General features: G+C 40.8%; 1 protein-coding gene across 1 annotated transcript; it reads left to right on the forward strand.

Moving 5' to 3' along the window:
- Positions 1 to 3,722: 3,722 nt before the first annotated feature.
- LOC127929205 (hydroperoxide isomerase ALOXE3-like) lies at positions 3,723 to 22,683 on the forward strand. Its single transcript, XM_052517086.1, has 13 exons — positions 3,723 to 3,915; positions 4,058 to 4,220; positions 13,715 to 13,928; positions 14,145 to 14,226; positions 15,995 to 16,117; positions 16,230 to 16,241; positions 16,861 to 16,964; positions 17,083 to 17,252; positions 17,438 to 17,578; positions 17,946 to 18,149; positions 18,407 to 18,493; positions 20,506 to 20,675; positions 22,542 to 22,683. The coding sequence occupies exons 1-13, from the start codon at positions 3,893 to 3,895 to the stop codon at positions 22,681 to 22,683; spliced, it is 1,635 nt and encodes a 544-aa protein (XP_052373046.1). The 5' UTR covers positions 3,723 to 3,892.
- Positions 22,684 to 23,579: the final 896 nt, after the last annotated feature.

Consider the following 23,579-nt stretch of genomic DNA (forward strand, 5'->3'; position numbering starts at 1 on the left):
TTTGATGGGGCAGGTGCTCCAAATGAAGAAACACCAACAAAAACGTCATTCCATTCATATTGTTCTACTGCAGCCCCCCAATTTAAAAAATAATACAAATGTTTCTGCTAAAACTCACGCCATCACACATTGTAGGTTAAGCAAGCTTCAACCACACACACACACCATGAGGGGTTGAAAGCCAGGGTCAGCTATGGCACAGCGCAGGGCTTTGCTAAACGGCACAATAGCAGGAGATTGTATCCCGGTTTTGGGAAACCTGAATAAGATGCCTGGATACTGACAGGATGCAGTAGCATGTAAACATCTTATCCCGTTTACTGTGGTTTTTCGTGGTCTTGCTCAGGCTGTTTCACATAGTATCACATTTGATGTTCAGATGGGAACAGTAAAAAAGTTGTAACTGAGGTCTGACAGTAGCCTATTTGAATATTAACTCCTGCAGAATGAACTGTTTCTTGCAGCAAAATTATAGACCAAATGTTACATTTTGTCTCAGGAACATAGAGCGGAGAAATTATTCTTTGATTAATATCGCTAGCTGCAACATAATGTCACGCCCTGGTCTTAGTATTTTGTGTTTTCTTTATTATTTTGGTCAGGCCAGGGTGTGACATGGGTATTTATGTGGTGTGTTTTGTCTAGGGGTTTTTGTGGGTTATGGGATTGTGGTGTAGTATAGTTGTCTAAAAAAGTCTATGGTTGCCTGGAGTGGTTCTCAATCAGAGGCAGGTGTTTATCGTTGTCTCTGATTGGGAACCATATTTAGACAGCCATATTCTTTGAGTGTTTCATGGGTCATTGTTCCTGTCTCTGTGATTGTTTTGCACTAGATAGGGCTGTTTCGGGGTTTCACGTTACGTTTATTGTTTTTGTATTCTTCGTCATCATCTTTATTAAAGATGTATGAAGATAACCACGCTGCGTTTTGGTCCGATCCCTGCTACACCTCCTCTTCAGACGAATAGGAGGAAATAAGTCGTAACACATAATAACATTTTACCTACCATTTTTATGTTTCTGCGTCCAGTATGAAGGAAGTTAGAGGTAGTTTCACGAGTTAATGCTAACTAGCATTAGTGCAATGACTGTAAGTCTACAGAAACTGTTAGCATGTTATCTAATATAGAGGAAATTGCAGATTTTCTTTCTGTATAGAAGATTGTTTTGCGGGCCATCTATGTGGTCATGTACGGGATCGAAAAACGGCTTCAGTGACAACCAAAACCAGACAGAAAGCATGCAAAATATATTGAACTGTATACAGTGCATTCGGAAAGTATTCAGATCCCTGGACTTTTTCCACATTTTGTAATGTTAAAGCCTTATTCTAAAATGGATTTTGAAAAATTCTCCCTCTCATCAATCTGTACACAATACCCGTAATGACAAAGCAAAAACAGTTTATTTGTATTTTTTGCAAATGTATTAAAAACAAAAATGATTACATTTACACAAGTATTCAGACCCTTTACTCAGTACTTTATTGAAGCACCTTTGGCAGTGATTACAGCCTCACATCTTCTTGGGTTTGACGCTACAAGCTTGGCACACCTGTATTTGGGGAGTTTCTCCCATTCTTCTCTGCAGATCATCTCAAGCTCTGTCAGGTTGAATGGGGAGCGTTGCTGCACAGCTACTTTCAGGTCACTCCAGAGATGTTCGATTGGGTTCAAGTCCGGGCTCTGGCTGGGCCACTCAAGGACATTCAGAGACTTGTCCCAAAGCCACTCCTTTGTTGTCCTGTTGGAAGGTGAACCTTCGCCCCAGTCTGAGGTCCTGAGCACTCTGGAGCAGGTTTTCATCAAGGATCTCTCTGTACTTTGCTCCGTTAATCTTTCCCTCGATCCTGACTCGTCTCCTTGTCCCTGCCGCTGAAAAATATCCCCACAGCATGATGCTGCCACCACCATGCTTCACCGTATTGATGGTGCTAGGTTACCTCCAGAGGTGACATTTGGCATTCAGGCCAAAGAGTTCAATCTTGGTTTCATCCAAATCTATTCATTTAAAATGATTGATTACTTCTACTTGCCATTATCATTCACCTGATAAGACAAGATGCTACTTTTTTTGTTAACATAGGATGGGGGTCCCTGGGTTTCCGGTTTGCCTAGGTGGGGTCCCTGGGTTTCCGGTTTGCCTAGGTGGGGTCCCTGGGTTTCCGGTTTGCCTAGGTGGGGTCCCTGGGTTTCCGGTTTGCCTAGGTGGGGTCCCTGGGTTTCCGGTTTGCCTAGGTGGGGTCCCTGGGTTTCCGGTTTGCCTAGGTGGGGTCCCTGGGTTTCCGGTTTGCCTAGGTGGGGTCCCTGGGCAAATTTGTTTTGAACCACTGAACTAGATTGTTGATGATGCAATGATAATTCTATTGATTTATGACGTTCTGGTGAGCAAGGCTTTATTTAGTGTTCTAGATGAGCATCAGGTAATGACAGAAGAGAAGATGAGTGTATCTAATCATAGACAAGTTTACTAACAGCCTATCTAATGTCAGAAATTATAAGCAGAAAAAAATATTTCTGCAGCCTCTGGGCAATTTAGGAATATTCTGTTTATTCAGGGATACTCGTGAGTATCCAGAACCTCTATACCAGGTGGTGTCAGAGGAAGGCCCAAACAATTATCAAAGACCCCAACCACCAAAGTCATAGTGTGCTCTCTGCAACTGTACGGCAAGTGGTACCGATGCACCAAGTCTGGAACCGACAGGACCCTGAACATCTTCTACCCCTAAGCCATAAGACTGCAAAATAGTTCATCCAGATAGTTAAATAGTTAACCAAATAGCTTTCTGCATTGGCCCTTTTGCACTAACTCTTGACATGTCACATAAGCTGCTGCTACTGTTTATTATCTATTCTTATTTATCCCCAGGTATATGTACTGTACATATCTACCTCGATTACCTTGTACCCCTGCACAGTGAGTCGGTACTGGGACCCCGTGTATATAGCCAAGTTATCACTCACTACTCATTGTGAATTTATTCCTCATGTTATTATTTTTCTCTCTGCATTGTTGGGAAGGGCTGCAAGTAAGAATTTCACTGTTTGTCTACACCTGTTGTTTACAAAGCATGTGACAAATACATTTAGATTAGATTTGAAAGGCCTGATAAGTCTGATAAGACCTTAACCAGGATATGAGCTAACTTTGAATGTGTGTAAGCTGTCACGAACACAATGTCTGCTGAAAGACGAAACTATAACGAATCATAAGTTAATGAGTTAATAAGTTAATGAATGATTGAACAAACAGGACGTCTATAAACCATATAAAAGAGCCGTGATGTCTGAGGTGGTGAGTACAGTGGAACTCTGATTTCTCACTGCTAATTCACTGCATCATATCGGGTAAGAAAGCTGACATTTTATATGAGCTAGATATATTTATAAAGTTCTTTATTTGTCATGTACTAGATTGATCCCATGTTCCTTTTTCTTTGGACTTTTCTGTTGAATGTTGAATATAGCGTACAATAAGTGTTGACTCATTTTCATACTTGTAGTTACTATTTGTGGCTCTGAGTGTCATCCATGTAGCTTCAGAATGATTATTTTTCTACTCTATATTTTTATCACTAAATGGTCTTTTGACTAATCAGATCAGCTTTTTTTGCTAATAATTGGTTGAACGATAAGAATTTGGCTGCCTGTGTAAATGCAGCCAATGGCCGTTAAATTCAAATCTGGACCTCGAAGCCAGTTCCACTGATTTTTATTTTTCATTCTTCCCCTCTAATCAGGAACTGATTTAGAACTGTGACACCAGGTGGGTGCAATCCATCATCAGATATAACAGAAAACCAGGAGCAGTCTGGCCCTTGTAGTGTAAGATTTGAATAACCCTGCTGTAATTGCCTCCCTAGGCAGACGGGTTGCCTTCCACATTAACAATGTTCCCGTGCTGTTGTTGTAGGTAAGGTAACAATCCCTTTGGATCATCCTGTGGCCTCATTCTGACACAATAGCTAAACAAAAGGGATTGGTCATCAGTATAAATGAAATATTGAATGTATCATATATTTATCATATTTCTGTCTTCTGAACTTGCTTTGTAGTAGAGACAAAAGTGTTATTTACAAAGCAGAGGTGTTCACTGGAGAAATGCTGCACGCCGGCACCACGAACAGTATCTATATACATCTCCGTGGCACAATGGATTCAAGCCATCGCATCTGCCTCCCCAAAAGTAGATTCATTGGGGGCCACCGCCGAGGGGCTGTGAGTAACCCATTGCCACAACTTTCCTTCCTTTGACCATCTGTTCATTTGGGTGACAAAATCTAAATCCATTCACATCATTTTCATTCTTATGACTAGCATATACTAAGCTAACATGTGGAATTGTTTAAAACCTGTTAGGGAAGTCGAGAATTTAAGCAGCTTTTCGCAGCTTTTTGTTAAAAATCGCGCAACATTTCAGCGCCCTGCTATTCATGCCAGGAATATAGTATATGCATATGATTTGTATGTGGGATAGAAAACACTCAGACGTTTCTAAAACTGGTTAAATCACGGCTGTGACTATAACAGAATGTGTGTTTCATCGAAAAGTGCATGAAAATCTGATCACTGAAAATGGAAATAAATATCCATGCGCGACTTCAAGGAATTGTTCAAAGTGAACCGAATTAAATTAGGCCGAGGTTGCAGTGCCTACAGCTTCCACACGATGTCTAGAGTCTTGTCATTTGATTCGGATTTGATTCTTGGTCAAACCGACACAAGGGAACCGATTCCCTCCGGTCTCCGACCGGATGTTTTGCTCGAGCTCTCTCCAAGACATTTTTTCGAGACGGACATCTATAGAATTTACATCGCCTACTAATGAATTTTATCGCTTATTAACGTGTACTAATACCTAAAGTTGCATTACAAAAGTATTTCGGAGTGTTTTGTGAAAGTTTATCGTCAACTTTTTTAATTAAAAAAAAATGACGTTACGTTAGAAAAAGCTATTTTTTTCCGTTGTTCACACAGTATTCTTAGATCATTATCTAAGCTATATATGGACCGATTTAATCGAAAAAATACCCTAAATGATGTTTATTGGGACATTTAGGAGTGCCAAGAAAGAAGCTCGTCAAAGGTAATGAATGTTTTATATTTTATTTCTGCGTTTTGGTTTGCGCCGGCTAACGCAAAATCTGTCGTGTTAGGTGACGTTGCAGTATTTTGAGGGTGCATGGTATCAGATAATAGCTTCTCATGCTTTCGCCGAAAAGCATTTTACAAATCTGACTTGGTGGATAGATTCACAACGAGTGTAGCTTTAATTCAGTACATTGTATGTCCATTTTAATGAACGTTTGAGTTTTATCAACCTCTATAGGTGGCACTCTTGAACATTTCCGCTGATTGATGTTCCCACCACGGGACCACGTCCCTAACAAGTTTTAAGATGATCATACCCAGGATAATTTAGCTATTAGAATTGTAGGACCCCTTTTATACACCCCAAAATATTTGATGAAACGTTGAGTTTGGCCTTACTGCTCTTAGCCCATAGAAAACTTCATACATAGATGAACAGATTATCTAAAGGAAGTTTGCTCTGAAGTATCTGTCCTATATCTGAGAGATATAAGAAATGTCAGGAAACTATTTATATATATATGATTTTTACATGTAGTTAACCCCTTATTTTAGGCACTAAACTATCTTCATATATACTTCCATTCATTTTTTGTAACTGGTTCCCCGCTACCTTTAATCTAGTCTTGTGAAGCTTGCAGGCTTCCTAGAGCAAAACACATGTTTGTGATAGTCTCATCTTTCCATAGAGGGGTCAGAATAGTTTGCAGGCCAAACTGTTCGGAAGCTACAGACGTTTTTGTGAGAAGACAGATTTTTGGGGTGTCTCATGGTCTGACAAACACAGCTCAGGCTCTGTCACCTTTCACCCTAGATGCTGAACATTGGTGGATGCGATGGATTGAGATGCAGCCCATGCAAAATATGATCTCTATCTTAAACTGATGGATTTTGATGGGGATTTTTGTTTATGCTAATTCGATTTCTGCAGGGGCGCAGACATAGACACTCGGGGGGTTTAAACTGGTTGGAACAAGGGGAGAGAGTACATCCCAAAAACTGTCAGCCAAGTTCTCCAAAAAGTTGTATTATACCCAGTTGAGAATCAACATTCAGGGCATGTTTTGAGCCCCCTGGGCATGTTTTGAGCCCCCTGGGCATGTTTTGAGCCCCAATTAAATAAATTCTAGCTTTTTTGTATGTTATTTTGGCATTAGTATGTGTCACATAATACACTGCTCAAAAAAATAAAGGGATCACTAAAATAACACATCCTAGATCTGAATGAATGAAATATCCTTATTAAATACTTTTTCTTTACATAGTTGAATGTGCTGACAACAAAATCACACAAAAAATATCAATGGAAATCAAATGTATCAACCCATGGAGGTCTGGATTTGGAGTCACACTCAAAATTAAAGTGGAAAACCACACTACAGGCTGATCCAACTTTGATGTAATGTCCTTAAAACAAGTCAAAATGAGGCTCAGTAGTGTGTGTGGCCTCCACGTGCCTGTATGACCTCCCTACAATGCCTGGGCATGCTCCTGATGAGGTGGCGGATCGTCTCCTGAGGGATCTCCTCCCAGACCTGGACTAAAGCATCTGCCAACTCCTGGACAGTCTGTGGTGCAACGTGGCATTGGTGGATGGAGCGAGACATGATGTCCCAGATGTGCTCAATTGGATTCAGGTCTGGGGAACGGGCGGGCCAGTCCATAGCATCAATGCCTTCCTCTTGCAGGAACTGCTGACACACTCCAGCCACATGAGGTCTAGCATTGTCTTGCATTAGGAGGAACCCAGGGCCAACCGCACCAGCATATGGTCTCACAAGATGTCTGAGGATCTCATCTCGGTACCTAATGGCAGTCAGGCTACATCTGGCGAGCACATGGAAGGCTGTGCCCCAAAGAAATGCCACCCACACCATGACTGACCCACCGCCAAACCGGTCATGCTGGAGGATGTTGCAAGCAGCAGAACGTTCTCCACGGCGTCTCCAGACTCTGTCACGTCTGTCACATGTGCTCAGTGTGAACCTGCTTTCATCTGTGAAGAGCACAGGGCGCCAGTGGCGAATTTTCCAATCTTGGTGTTCTCTGGCAAATGCCAAACGCCTGCTTGGTGTTGGGCTGTAAGCACAACTCCCACCTGTGGACGTCGGGCCCTCATACCACCCTCATGGAGTCTGTTTCTGACCGTTTGAGCAGACACATGCACATTTTTGGCCTGCTGGAGGGCAGGGCTCTGACAGTGCTCCTCCTGCTCCTCCTTGCACAAATGCGGAGGTAGCGGTCCTGCTGCTGGGTTGTTATCCTCATATGGCTTCCTCCACGTCTCCTGATGTACTGGTCTGTCTCCTGGTAGCGCCTCCATGCTAGGTTTGCTGACAGACACAACAAACCTTCTTGCCACAGCTCGCATTGATGTTCCATCCTGGATGAGCTGCACTGCCTGAGCCACTTGTGTGTGTTGTAGACTCCGTCTCATGCTACCACTAGAGTGAAAGCACCGCCAGCATTCAAAAGTGACCAAAACATCAGCCAGGAAGCATATGAACTGAGAAGTGGTCTGTGGTCACCACCTGCAGAACCACTCCTTTATTGGGGGTGTCTTGCTAATTGCCCATAATTTACACCTGTTGTCTATTCCATTTGCACAACAGCATGTGACATTTATTGTCAATCAGTGTTGCTTCCTAAGTGGACAGTTTGATTTCACAGAAGTGTGATTGACTTAGTTAGTTACATTGTGTTGTTTAAGTGTTCCCTTTATTTTTTTGAGCAGTGTAGTTAGCAAAAACAATGCAAAATAAAATAAAAAATTATTGAGGTAATAAAGCCTCCATACTTAAATGTCCTATTTTTTTGCTTTCTTGAGTAAGGCAGCTCCAAAATACAGGTGCTTCAGCCTAGCTCAGTGCTTTTTGTGGTGGTGGGGCAGCCAGCGGAAAATACAGAGCATAGGGGTTGGTAACGCTCTCTAGTTGCGCTGTGAGTGGCTCAGTGTTCTGTCATTCATGGGGACACACTAAATCTAAGGGTAGAGCTCGAAAATTCAAGCCTATTGAGTGCTGCCATAGAGTTACATTAGAAGTGCCTATCCAAGAAGGCTCAAAGTCTTTGGCCACAGATAAAATTATGTGAAATCACATTATCTACAGTAGCTGACCATCATACTTTCAAAATCTTAGCTAGCAGTCATGAATCAAGTCGACAATCTACTACCAAATCATGTTTAATCCTTGTCATATGAAGAGAAATATTGAAGAGAAATGATCGACAAAACGCATCGGTGCTCATCGGCCATAAACATTACACATCAAGTTGGAAATCGCAAATTGAACAATGTGTGCTTTGGAAGGAATCAGTGGCTAACTGCAAGCATTACAAAGCAGTCGCTAGCCTGCTATTCGGTGGAGTTGGTGTGTGGTCCCAATTCTCAGTTTATGGTTTTCTTTTCCAAGCTTAAAATGATAAACATTCAACATTGGCAATGCTGTCAATCCAGCATGATTTCTGTCGTGCTCAAAACAACTTTCAACTCAGAACTGGGAAATCTGACTTCATTGAGTTCAAGACAACTGGGAACTCAGGAAAAAACTATTTCCGACTGGAAAAATACATTTTGAATGGTAATCCAAGTCGGGAGCTCGGGCCTCTTTCTAGAGATACGACCTTGTTTTTTTCCCCAAATTCCCAGTTGTCTTGAAAGCACAGTAAATCCAGAGAATGCCAGACTTTGACAACGTTTGATGACTCATCAAATGAGCACTGCACCATACATGATGTAATATGCCAGAGAGAGATGTATACTGTAGCTAAGAAAGTAATACTAAGTGTATGTTGTGTAGTAAGCTGTTAGAAGCCCATGTGCCTCACCCTAATAATTTGGTCTCTTTTGCCCTCTTAATTTCACCTACTGTTCTGACTTGGTGGTGCACATTAGCTGCTAATCTGTTTCAGAGAAATGTATTCATCAAATATTGTAAAAGCTTTCATTGTCTGCCTATATGCACCCTTTATTTATCTTACTGTTCTGACTTGGTGTACAGGGAGAACACTGTAAGAACGGCCCATGTTCTGAATTCTGTCGCTGTACATTTCAAAAGTGCTGAACAAAAAGTTATTGACTAGATCCATCCTAGCTCACTCATTGTCTTAATCGAAATGATCTGATTGACTCTTATTTGCTTGTAGTCCCCTTATGCCATAGTTTGCACACCTCAATTGTCAGTAGGAACCACATTAATTTAAGCAAGTCAGCCATATCAGCTATGTTTTTTAAAGGCAGCAAATGAATGAACTGATTCACTGCCAGACAAGGCTCTGTTGATAGCCAGGTGTAGTAGGAGTGGCAAGGTGTGGGGATTTTGTTCCTGGGACAGCTTTATGTAGGCCCTAAAGGTTTGTGGGCACTGTTCGTCACCGTTATAGTGCAATGAATGTATTGTTTAGTGTTGTGTTGTGTAGTGGCTTTGCTGGCATGCATCCCCCAAATTTTATTTGGGTTTGCTCCAATGATTACCAAAATCCATCTGTGTGTGGAAGTATATGTGGAGTAGGACTGTCCCCCAAAACTGTTGATAGACCGAGAGTCGTCTGTTCCAATCAATTGTTTGGAATTTTAAAACGTGCTTTTCCATATACAGTGCCATCGGAAAGTATTCAGACCAGTTAGATTTTTCCACATTTTGTCAGATTACAGCCTTATTCTAAAATGGATTTTAAAATGTACAGGTTTTTTACAAATGTATAAAAGTAAAAAAAACACATTCCTTAATTACATAACTATTCAGACCCTTTTCTGTGATACTCAAAATTGAGCTCAAGTGCATCCTGTTTCCATTGATCAACCTTGAGATGTTTCTACAACTTGAATGGAGTCCACCTTTTGGTAAATTCAATTGATTGGACATGATTTGGAAAGGCACACACCTGTCTATGTAGGGTCCCACAGTTGACTGTGCATGTCAGTGCAAAAACCAAGCCATGAGGTCGAAGGAACTGTCCGTAGAGCTCCGAGGCAGGAATGTATTGAGGTGCAGATCTGGGAAAGGTACCAAAACATTTCTGCAGCATTGGAGGTCCCCAGGAACACAGTGGCCTCCATCATTCATAAATCAAATCACATCAAATTTTTGTTGTCACATGCGCCGAATACAACAGGTTTCTGCTGATCACTGCTTCTCGCCAAGAGCTGCCTGACCACATAGTTTAACTCCTAAGCAGCTGCACCCCAGGATTTACCACAGCTAAATCCGATCCAACACACAAGATCTCCCCCAAGCCCCCTATACCCTCTGTTCCTGAACTACTATATGCGAGTCCGGACTTTTGGGATGTGCACTGCACAAGCCAGATGCCGAACAGGACTCCTTTCCCAAACACAAAGTTCCGATCCCCACCTTATCCCATCACTCCTCCACGATGGAATCACCATGCCTCCAACTTCAGGGGAAACCCGCTCCTCCAGCACCTGCAGTCAACCACGTACCTCCACTAAGAGCACCTGCTCTTCAGCGCCCTATGGACAACCTCGCCCCTACACCAAGAGCACTCGTTCTCCAGCTCGTTTACCTGACCATGGGACAGAAAATGTTTGTTCTAACACTCACAACTCTGGGCCTCCCATCCTATTCTAACCATCTCTCGCTGGCTTTGTATTCATGTTAGCTGATAAAATTGCTGTACAATATGATCTTGTTGACATCTGATACACATTCAAATGTCATAAAAAATCAACACTGCAAAGCTCTCCCTGTCCTCTGCCATGCCCTGATTTTATTACTGCGGATGATATATGCATTACTGAGACATGTTTAAGAAAGACTGTTCTAAACACTGATAACCTTTCTGGATATAACCTTTTTCTGCAAGACAGATCTTCCAGTGGTGGTGGAGTGGCAATATTTACCAAAGATCACCTTCAGTGCTCGGTTGTCTTACAATTGGTTTTGCTGGTTTTCAGCATTAAGCATTCAAATAGCTCTTTGTTGATTGTTGCTGGTTGTTATTGTCCACCATCAGCACCGGCCTGTAACCTACTTGCCCTAAGCTCTCTCCTGGGCCCTTACAGTAAGTATGAATTTGTCCTGATAGGTGACCTAAACGGGGACATGATTAAACCACCGGCCCAAGTCTTAAAACAATAGGACTCCTTAAATCTCTCTCAGATCATTACTAACCCCAAACACCCAGAAAAGGCTCCTCTCCTTGATGTTATCCTCACAAATAATCCTGAAGTCGAAGTCAATATTAAATGAATAATCCTTCATTACCAGCACACTGGAGAGGTTCCAACCAACTCAATGCACCAAGTACAATGGTCGATTAGGAGCTCTCTTCTGGGGCAGTCCGTTATCCCTTATATTCTGGTTACAGACATGTTACATAGTTGATAGAGTTGGTTCTGGCATGTGTCTGGCACAGTCTCCTATCTTAACTGAAATAACTTATTCTGGGCGTTCTGCCAGATGGTCCTAAGGAGGGGTCATGTCGCCCCACCTCATATCTTTACCAAGCACAGGCAGGAACCAAGGATTATTTATGACAGTAAGACAAGATGAACATTTTTAAGGCTCTCTCTTTACATTATACAAATGTCCATCGCAGTATCATACTGGTGTTTTCTGTAATAACCTTAGTGATCACTGTTTCACGGCTGCTCAGTTAAATGACTTGTCCGGATTTGTCATAGACGCTTGGAAGGCAGCCACAGTGCTTCCTTTATTTAAAGTGAGAGCTCATGCTGATCCTAACTGTTATAAAAAGTGTTGGAAACACTTGTAGTATTCTCTCTGGTATGCAATCTGGTTTCCGCTCAGGTGATGGATGTGTCATTGATTACCATCTCTGAGGGTTTAGAGCTTGAGGTAGTCACCTCATACAAGTACTTGGGAGTATGTTTAGACAGTACACTGACCTTCTCTCAGCACATATCCAAGGCTAAGGTTAAATCTAGACTCGGTTTCCTCTATCGTAATCTCTTCTTTCACCCCAGCTGCCAAACTAACCCTGATTCCGATGACCATCCTACCCATGCTAGATTACGGAGACATCATTTATAGATTGTCAGGTAAGGGTGTTCTCAAGCCGCTAGATATTCTTTACCATTCGGCCATCAGACTTCCACCAATGCTCCTTATAGGACAAGTCACTGCACTCTAAACTCCTCTGTAAACTGGAAATCTCTGTCTACCCGGCGCAAGGCCCACTGGTTGATGGTTATTTATAAAAGCCTCTTAGGCCTCACTCCCCTCTGAGATACCTACTGCAACCCTCATCCTCCACATACTACCCATTCCCTTACAATAAAATCTTTAAAACTATGTTGAAGGTGTGGTCTGTACCTAGTGAACAAAGTATTAAACCCTCTGTACTGTTCCAAATGCCAAATTAAAGCTACATTCTGGAATTGAACAAACCTCCAGACGAGCTTCAATGCCATACAACACCTCTTCTGTGGCCTCCAACTGCTCTTAAATGCTAGTAAAACTAAATGCATGCTCTTCAACCGTTTGCTAACCAACTTCCCGACTAGCATCACTACTCTGGAAGGTTCTGACTTAGAATATGTGGACTACTATAAATACTTAGGTGTCTGGCTAGACTGTAAACTCTCCTTCCAGACTCATATTAAGCATCTCCAATCCAAAATGAAATCTAGAACCGGCTTCCTATTTCGCAACAAAGCCTCCTTCACTCATGCTGCCAAACATACCCTTGTAAAACTGACTATGCTACTGATCCTTGACTTCAGCGACGTCATTTACAAAATAGCCTCCAACACTCTACTCAGCAAACTGGATGCAGTCTATCACAGTGCCATCCGTTTTTGTCACCAAAGCCCCATCTACTACCCACCACTGCAACCTGTATGCTCTCGTTGGCTGGTCCTCGCTACATATTCGTCGCCAAACCCATTGGCTCCAGGTTATCTATAAGTCTTTGCTAGGTAAAGCTCCCCCTTATCTCAGCTCACTGGTCACCATAGCAACACCCACCTGTAGCACGCGCTCCAGCAGGAATATTTCACTGGTCCTCCCCAAAGCCAACACCTCCTTTGGCCGCCTTTCCTTCCAGTTCTCTGCTGGAATGAATTGCAAAAAGCACTGAAGTTGGAGTCTTATATCTCCCTCACTAACTTTAAGCATCAGCTGTCAGAGCAGCTTACCGATCGCTGCAGCTGTACACAGCCCATCGGTAAATTGCCCATCCAGCCAACTACCTACCTCATCCCCATATTTGTTTTTGTTTTTCTGCTCTTTTGTACACCAGTATTTCTACTTGCACATCCTCATCTGCACATCTATCACTCCAGTGTTAATTGCTAAATTCTAATTACTTTGCCACTATGGCCTATTTATTGCCTTACCTCCTTACTTAATTTGCACACACTGTATACAGATTTTTCTATTGTGTTATTGACTGTACGTTTGTTTATCCCATGTATAACTCTGTGTTCGTTTTGTCGCACTGCTTTGCTTTATCTTGGCCAGGTCGCAGTTGTAAATGAGAAATTGTTCTCAACTAACCTACCTGGTTAAATAAATGTGAAATAAAAAATAAATAAATTGAAAAACAACAAAACAAACAGGCTCAACTTAGTCAACATTGAGAGAAAGTTGTTTGTTTGCTGGAATCAGTCTAACATGTCATCTATCTCTCTGTAGGTGATAGAGCTTGATGTATTCTGTCCTTCCTCCCTGGGCCATCTGGAGTTTGTGGTGCTGGAATCAGAGCCGTACCTCCCATTCTGCTTCCTCAACGATGACTGGTTCTGCTCTAAAGTAGTGGTGACCACACCAGAGGGAGACACAGTCAACTTCCCCTGTTACCACTGGATCTCAGGCAATGAGCGGCTGATGTTCAGGAGGCCACTGGTCAGTATGTTGGTATATAGATCATTGTCTAGGTTAAGTTCTGAGTAGACCTGCTGTGCCTATTATACATCAGCTCGCTGAATGTCATTTGAAGTTTATTATGAAATGTGTCAAACGGGCCATTTTTATGGAATAATAATATACTTTAAATGGTTTAAGATGTTGATCAATCCTCCTAAAACATGACAATAATCACACTTTATGGCATTTTGTTGATAAGGTAAACTGATATTCAATGAGACCTGGCCAGAGGCCATAGAAGAGAGAAAGAAGGAGCTGCAGAGTCGGCAAAAGGTGTACCGGTGAGAGGCTGGTTCTGAGATCTTGAAACTCAACTCCTAAGATGCAGAAACAATTCAAAACAACATCCAAATGCTTTTGAATCAGCACTTTTAGAGAGCAATGAACTAAAGTGGTACAAACACGAAAGTAACAAAATGTGCACCTACTGTCTTTTTAAACACACTATTGGGACCAAAGTTATTATAGTAAACTAAAACTGAAACAAAAATTTATCATGAAAAAACTATTTCCTAAACTGAAATAAAATGATTAAGAAATCAGTTTGAAAAACTATACTGAAACTATTATATTTGCCTCTAAAACAAACTAAAACAAAAATCATCAAATTATGTTCAGCTGTAGTTTGTTTCTCTACTAAACTTTGGGCAAAAATCGAAATGGCTTTTAAAAGTTCTGAATCGGATGGGTAAATTCTGCCAGGAAAATGGTGACATTTCAAATAGGCAGCTAGTGCACCACTTTTACTAGCTCTTAGTAGCTGACACATGTGCAATGACTTCATTTGATGTTTTTCCCCTCTTTCTGTCAGGTAAAGGTACTTTATTCTTCTTACGGTAGTCAGTTTAATAATGTTGACATACTGCTTTACTCATCTCATGTATATATTGTATTCTCTTCTACTGTATTTTAGTCAATGCAACTCTGACATTGCTCGTCCTAATATTTATATATTTCTTGATTCCATTATTTTACCTTTAGATGTGTGTATTGTTGTGAATTGTTAGATACTACTCTACTGTTAGAGCTAGGAACACAAGCATTTCGCTACACCCGCGATAACATCTGCTAAATATGTGTATGTGTCCAATAAAATGTGGTTTTGACTACTAAGGTTAAATAAAAGCATTGAATTGCTGTTAACATGGACAAGTCACATTGAGATTGACTTCATAATTTAAATATAACCGAGACTATGACCTGACCCATCACCTTATTTAAAACTGCCCCCCAGTGGCAAGATTTGAAATCCCCCAAAAACACTCAAACTATAGTCCAACAACACATAAATGTCTTCTAGCCTCCCACGCCTAGGCTACTTTCTGTCCCTTACACAAAAACTAAAACCAAAATAATATAAAATGAAATAGAAATGTTTTTAATCAAATGAAAACAGAATCTAAACTAGAAAATTAAGCCTGAAAACGAATTGAAACTAAACAGGTTATTATTATTTCTTTGTTTAAATATAAAAAATAAAAACAAATAACTATAATAGCCTTGTTTGGGACTGAGCCCTATGTACGTACCGTTTAATCCCAGCAATATCGAAGCTCTCTTGCACATGTTTTATGTGGAGTGAGGATGTGTTTCCTCAGCTGTCCAGTCAAAAATATTGTTTTAACAGTCTAGATGAAAATAATAAATGACGACATCTTCAAGTAACAATTATGTAAATGCGACTTATCCTCCAATGGAGACTTGTTTATAAGTGCCTATTTGTCCATTTATGTACAGATGTTTATGCGTACAGATGTAATGTATTATAGATCACACCTCTACTGCACCATGTTTGACTATGATTGATTTTAGTGTCTCAACTCAATTTGAGTGGTCCACAATGTATTAAAAAAACAGTAGTGTATAGTTGTAGCATTTGTGGAATGACACATCATTTTTTTCTAAACTATAAACTCTAAACTCCAAAGAAACAAATAACTCTTAAACACAGATACATTCATGTGAAGTCACCTAAGCTACCATTTTGTATGTAATGGTGAATGACAGGCTGTGTATCCCGTCTTGATTTACCGTGTCTGTTCCCTTCAGCTGGAGTATATATGCCGAGGGTCTACCCCAAATAATGGAATGTGACAGTGCTTCTGATCTCCCTGCTGAGGTCCGCTTCTCTTTCACCAAGGACTTGGAGTTCAAGTTCACAGCAGTCGAAGCGTAAGTTGGAGCACTGGTTTTCAAAATGGTTTTGCTTACTGTAAAACAGTCACATTTTGCTCTTCCCAGAGTACCCCTGACGTATCCCCCCTCGTGTGCATTTTACCTGTAGGCCTATGCTCTTGTGAGTCTTCGCCAGTACCACCTGAGTATAGGCCAAGTATCCCCAGGGGAACATGGAAACCAGGTTGAGAACCATAAGAGGCAGCACTAGGAAATGAATTAGATATTTATTCATCTCTATTGGCATATCCCCAATACACCTTTAAAAATACTTCCTTTACGGTGAGATGAGATGTGATTGTCCTACACCAGTTCAGGTAATTGTGATATTATGAGATGTTGGGAATGTGGCCATCAGGTTTGTGGTGGAACGTGGATTATAGGAATGATGCCAGTAATAACACCCTCAGGCAAGGTTTTCCTAAATGAATTAAAAACTCCTAAATGAGTTTTTAGCCACTCAAATCATGCCTGAAATCATATCAAATAACAAGCCCATTAACCATTTAGCAGACATTATAACCAAATAGCTGAACTTTTCACCAAATCAAATGCCGATTGACACATAATATTAAGGATATGTGGCCTGTGAATGAGTCGATCACCCTAGGGGAGGATGTTGAAGAGTAGTGGACCTAGCACAGAGCCCTGGGGGACATCCTGGCATTGTTAGCAACATTCGCTAATCAACTGCACCATCTTTCTCATGTTGAAGTCAAGTTCCTCCTCTATCCTGGCAGATTGTTGTCACTCAAACTAGAAACCCATTCCACCAACAAGAAACAATGGAAGAGCCTAGATGAACTCAGTCACGTTTTCAATGGACACAAGACTGACGTCTATGGTAAGTTGGTCTCAGTCTTTAAAAAAGGCAGCATTCAAATAGCTCACTGGAATCATTAGCATCTCATTATTATTTTGCAAAGTTTCATTTTACAAATGATCATTTAGTTTTTTTCTAGAATATGTCGAAAAGAACTGGAAGGAGGACACATTTTTTGGGTACCAGCTTCTGAACGGCATCAACCCCATGATGATCCATCGCTGCTCCAAGCTTCCAGAGAACTTCCCCGTCACAGAAGACATGGTGAAGGCTTCCCTTTTCGGAAAAAGCCTTGAAGCAGAAATTCAGGTTTGTAAAAATGGAGTAATGTATGTCATTCATCGTTCTGTTATTGCTCTAGTGGTTTCTTCCTCGGGAAATTGTGTGTGGTACAGTACAATATGTAGTACATTGTGTCAGTACACTTCCTTTGGCATGGTGGTGTTGTTGGCAACATCTGCCTCCCTTACTCATTAATGTCCTAACCTAAACAGAAAGGCAACATCTTCCTGGTTGACTACAAGCGTCTACATGGAGTGACAGCAAACGTGATCCACGGGAAACAGCACTTCTTGGCTGCTCCTCTCTGCTTGCTCTATGTGACAGAAGATAAGCTCATGCCCATCGCAATCCAGGTACATCTCACATAAGAATGAGATCTTTACTTCCCAAACCCAAACTAAATCATCTTAACAGAATGTTTCACTGGGAGTTCTCTTGAACCAAAAGGAGTCCCATAAATGGACATAAAATATTGCCCAGAAATGAACTAATAAACTAACCAGAAAGAAAAAAGCATGAGCAAAAGCATATACTGTTAGCCTAAAACTAAGGATTTGGGGGTTTCATGATTGATGTTATATCCTCTGTCTGCATGAACCATACAGGCAACACTCGTTTTAAGAAAACAACTATAAAAACTTCCGTATGTCTTTAAATTGTAACAATATACACATTCTCAATTAATGAAGCAAGCCATGATTGTTCTGCTTCCTTTCACAGCTGAAGCAGGAGCCTGGAGAAGACAACCCCATCTTCCTTCCTACTGACTCTGAGTATGACTGGCTTCTGGCCAAGATCTTTGTGAGGAGCGCTGACTTCGCTGAACATGAGCTGAACTTTCACCTGCTGAGGACTCACCTGCTGGCTGAGGTGTTCGCCGTGTCGACACTGCGTAACCTACCAATGGTGCATCCCATCTACAAGGTACATACCTACTGCTGTGCACGCAGACACTGAGTATGTTTTCAACTGTTATAACACTACAGTTGTGTGAGTTTTCATTTTCCTATTAACTCAATACTTTTAACATGATTAAGAGAACCTGACGTATTTGGAATTAATGTATTCATTGTATGTATTTTTTGTAATTGAAAGAAGCAGTAGGTTGTTTGTAGTACAGTACAATACATAGCATTTTTAGGTGTGAATTTCATGTATGATCGTTCCATCTTTCTCCATAGCTCCTGATCTCTCACTTCCGCTACACTCTGCAGATCAACACGCTAGCTAGACAGGCCCTCATATCAGAGAATGGGCTGTTCACAGAGGTACTGCCTATTCCATTCTTATAATGTTCTATAATACGTTAATACATGTGGAATGTCACAATGCTAGTGGAAACTGATTCAAAAGCATAAGAGAGCTCTGTGTTCAAAAATAAGAACCCTGCTTTCCGTATGCTTATAAATGCACCGCTGATACAATCCATTTCCACTAGCATTGTTACATTCTCCAAAAATGATTATTCTGGACGTTCCAAAATGACCAGCTAACTTGTTTAAAAACTGTTTGGATTAAACAGTGTGAAGTACATCTAAAACAAGGCCTTCTAAACACTATACGGTTATACAATCGTAACTTTTGTTACGTGCCCCAGCAAAAATGTCACTCAAACAGAAGGGGGAACTAACAGAGTCACTGACCAACGACCAAAACAAAACAGGTGGGGTTTTAGGAGGGCTTCTGAAAGACACTAATGGGGGTGTCCACTGAAAGTTGACTAGCAACAACAACTGGAACCTAAAAGACACCCACCATGAGCTCCGACAAAATTTGCCCAAGAAGAGGCAAACAAAAGAAAAACCCACATCAAACGTACAGACAGGAAGCAAACCAAAAAGGTGGAGCAAAACGAAAATCAGGAATATTTTTCTAGAACTCATATAGGGAGCACCACACCTAAAGGTGTTGACCCTCCACATATATCAAGACATCTGGAGCACTGGGCCACCCATTATTAAATAGCACCTGGGCCAGCACCGTGAAACACCTTCCCACTAACAAGATGGCAACCAGCACAGGTGTAACACATACTGTCTAGTGAGGTGACACAAATCAGTGCGCCCTACATGCTAACGAGCTATACTGTATGTGCTAAAGTCCAACCTCAAAACATAAATGGGAAAATCAAAGCTTGTAACACATTTGACACTGAGCTGGTTATCGTTTTGAAATGTACACCTAGCGACACATACCGCGGTAGAGTAAATTTATCATCAGGCTGATCTGTCAGGCGTTGCCTAGCGACACATACCGCGGTAGAGTAAATTGATCATCAGGCTGAACTGCCAGGCGTTGCCTAGCGACACATACCGCGTAGAGTAAATAGATCATCAGGCTGATCTGTCAGGCGTTGCCTAGCGACACATACCGCGGTAGAGTAAATTGATCATCAGGCTGAAGTGCCAGGCGTTGCCTAGCGACACATACCGCGGTAGAGTAAATTGATCATCAGGCTGAAGTGTCAGGCATTGTTGTGATACATCTCTGTGAACCTCTCAGCCCTAAACGGGAGGGTTGTTTAGCAACAAAACCAATGCAGCGCAATTTGAGGGCAAAACAACTGTCAATGCCAAAGTATTATTGACAACTTTAACTCTATTTTGTCTCCAAATGTTTATTGAAAACATAAATACATTTGCACAATAAGCACTTGTCTCTCAAATATATCGTTACAGTTGTTGGCTAGATATAGAATTGTATCCATATTAGCATAGCCATATTAGCATAGATGTGATAAGTTTAAACACCTGAAAACAAGACATGGTATCAAGGACAAAATGCAACTAGCTGAAACAAGCCACCTGTGATTCCCCACGTGGTAGCTTCTTGTCATTGTTGCTAGCTATCTGACCGTTCAGACTCATAACACACAGCCATCTATGCGTGTGCATCATTTTTGTGATATCAGGCAACCTGCCTTTGTCGCTTAAACCACAGAGCTGCTCTGACGTCTGTCATTAACAAGTTCTGTCATTGATAACCCTGTTTGATATTTAAAACACTGATCACCATTAGAACCCAACTGCATGTCCAATTATATGACACAAGGAGAGAAGTGACAGGTTTTTCTCACTGGTTACATAAACCATGTTTCCATCCAACCATCATGAGGCTGAATTACCCAACAGGCTTGATGGAAACAGCACATTTTTGCAATAAAATTTAAAAAAAACTATATAAATAAATAAACCCTCAACAAGGGTGGATATTTTGCTCTGTGAAATAGATTATGCCATGATTAAAAAAAGGTGAACTATCCCTTTAACCCATCTTGAAGAATGCCAGTATAGGAGGTCCAGGGATGGTGGAGTTCCTGAAGAAAGCGATGGCCTCATTGACCTACAGCTCCCTCTGTATGCCGGAGGACATCACAGCACGTGGTCTGGAGTCAATCCCCAACTTCTTCTACAGGGAAGATGGACTCAGGTTGTGGGACATCGTTCACAGGTAGTTTGTGTACAAGTCTCTTGAGTTTTGTGGTGAAAAAAATTTGACAGCACAATTAGATTTGTGCATTATAAGGAGGCTAGTTCATGCAGCTACATTTTTGCTCAGTTTACTAAACTGTAGTCTAGTCGTTCCTCCAAAGTAAATCATGCTGCCAGATTATAATGAGGCTTACGGTCTTTTTTGCAAAGATTTGTGCTCTTTTGCACTATGACAATGTAGCCCATAATATCGGTGCTGGGTCATTCCATGAAATGAGTGTCTTTTGTGTCCCTTTGATATTTTTTAAGCCTTTTATATTAAAGCTATATTAAATAGACCTCATGGAAAATTCAATACATTCAACAAAGTGTTTTTAACGTGAAAAAATTCTGCATTTTAACATGTCCCTCTGTGCATCCTCTGTGACTTCTAGGAAGATTTTAACATGTCCCTCTGTGCATCCTCTGTGACTTCTAGGAAGATTTTAACATGTCCCTCTGTGCATCCTCTGTGACTTCTAGGAAGATTTTAACATGTCCCTCTGTGCATCCTCTGTGACTTCTAGGAAGATTTTAACATGTCCCTCTGTGCATCCTCTGTGACTTCTAGGAAGATTTTAACATGTCCCTCTGTGCATCCTCTGTGACTTCTAGGAAGATTTTAACATGTCCCTCTGTGCATCCTCTGTGACTTCTAGGAAGATTTTAACATGTCCCTCTGTGCATCCTCTGTGACTTCTAGGAAGATTTTAACATGTCCCTCTGTGCATCCTCTGTGACTTCTAGGAAGATTTTAACATGTAGGAAGATTTTAACCCTCTGTGCATCCTCTGTGACTTCTAGGAAGATTTTAACATGTCTCTCTGTGCATCCTCTGTGACTTCTAGGAAGATTTTAACATGTCTCTCTGTGCATCCTCTGTGACTTCTAGGAAGACTTTAGGAAGATTTTAACATGTCCCTCTGTGCATCCTCTGTGACTTCTAGGAAGATTTTAACTTTTCACCATTTTAAAGCTTTAGTTATTTTGTTGCTTTGATGAAGTAATTTATGAAGATTATTATATATTTCACATGATTAGTGATTAATTAAGTTAAAAAAACTGTTCCTAATTTTAAGACCAATCCTGTTAAGTGAACTGAACTCTTTTTAAAATGGTGACCCAATTTTATGTTAACTATTTTTTCCGTAAAGAAACACTGAACATCTAGTCAAATCATAACCATTTGACTAGATGTCATAAGCATAACACTTCAACCCAGTTACCCATAGACAGACAGGCTGCAAATGTTTTCACAATGATTATTATTTTTAAATGAAGCTTCCATTCCTGGGTCGCATGTCTTTTCAGTTCGCTGCAGCTAGCGACTGCAACATGCTGCAACAAACACTCAAACACTCAAACAGGACAGTTATATCTCCATCTCATCATTCAAAGTCTCAATCATGGACACTTACTGACAGTCGTGGCTGCTTTGCGTGATGTATTGTTGTCTCTACCTTCTTGCCCTTTGTGCTGTCATCTGTGCCTAGTTAAATATATTAAACATGTAATTGCCCCTCCCTGTTGCATAGAACAAGCTTCCATTCCCTGTCACCATGAGATTTATGGCTGATTTAAGATAAAATCGTCAAAACACTTACGGTCAACCCTGTAGATTTGTTTGTCACTTAATAGGCCCTTACTATAATATTTTTATTTTTATTTAACCTCTGATGTATTTTTTAAATTAAGTTTAACATGTGCTCTTTATGACAATGTTAAAATGAGGTGAAATAAAAATCACCAAGTTACCTTACTCATAAGGCACCTAACTGGTGGAACAGTCCCGTGTTTTGTCATAGTGTTTTGCTAATACCTGATGTTGTCCTGTGGTTTTGTATAGGTTTGTTCACAATGTGATTGGTCACTACTACACCTGTGACTCAGACGTCCAGAAGGACTCTGAACTGCAGAACTGGATCAAGGAGATCTTCTTCCATGGGTTCCTGGCAGAAACCAACACAGGTTACACTTTTCTCATTTAAACGACACACTAGCTCTTTCTCAACTCTTAATCATAAGACTACATCAGTGCAATACAAATGTACAGATCTATTTTGTTGATGATTGTTTCTGATAATACGTAATATCCAGAAACGTAATATCCAGAAAATTCCAAGTGATTCCATACAGTATCTACTGTAGGTTTGAAACCAATTGGCATCAGATTTTCATGTGAATATCCTAAAATCTTTTTTCAAATTGTCCCACCAATGGTGTTTCCACCAAATGGACTTGTATCCGCAATACAAATCAGTGCATGATGACAAATGTACTTTTTCACAAACGTTTTTGTTTTTTTAAATCTCAACTTCAATGTGTTTCCATCACATTTTTTTGTCACAAACTGTTGCGTTAAATAGCAAATGTGCCTACTCTGGTCTTGGCACGTGTGCTCTAGACAACAGCTGGCAGGTACAGTGAGGATGGGTGTAGTCTACATTATGAGATTATTATGGATTTTTATCTGTCAAACGGTAGTCAAGCATCTATCATCATGTCACCAGAATAAACCCCTCGATATTTCTTGGAAAGTAGCATCAAGCTCATCACCGTGCACTTTCACCACTCTGGGAAGTTCATCATAATTGATTTAATCTGTAGCATGTTGCTGAAATGTGTATGATAAAAATGAGTGGCGGTGTCAGTTCCTGGAAGCATAACCACGGAAAGCGAGACCAGGCCTGTTGCAGCTCTATAAACTTCCCACAATAACCAAGTGGTAGTGGACCACACACCATATCATTGCGTGACTCAAAGTTTTCTTGGATATGATGGTTATTATATCAATATTTGCACAAAAGATATTTCCACTGCCATTTTTTTGCATAATACATTTGACCGACACACAAATATCCCACAATGTCGATTTATTGTAATT

This window comes from Oncorhynchus keta, unplaced genomic scaffold, assembly GCF_023373465.1.
Source record: "Oncorhynchus keta strain PuntledgeMale-10-30-2019 unplaced genomic scaffold, Oket_V2 Un_scaffold_5722_pilon_pilon, whole genome shotgun sequence".
In the NCBI taxonomy this organism is placed as follows: domain Eukaryota; kingdom Metazoa; phylum Chordata; class Actinopteri; order Salmoniformes; family Salmonidae; genus Oncorhynchus; species Oncorhynchus keta.

Bases quoted from the DNA above. Each gene is read 5' to 3' on its own strand.
- LOC127929205 (XM_052517086.1), top strand. From the start codon at position 3,893: ATGTTCCCGTGCTGTTGTTGTAG. The intron at 17,579-17,945 runs GTACATCTCACA...TTCCTTTCACAG, and splicing joins TCATGCCCATCGCAATCCAG to CTGAAGCAGGAGCCTGGAGA. The intron at 20,676-22,541 runs GTAGTTTGTGTA...GGTTTTGTATAG, and splicing joins TTGTGGGACATCGTTCACAG to GTTTGTTCACAATGTGATTG.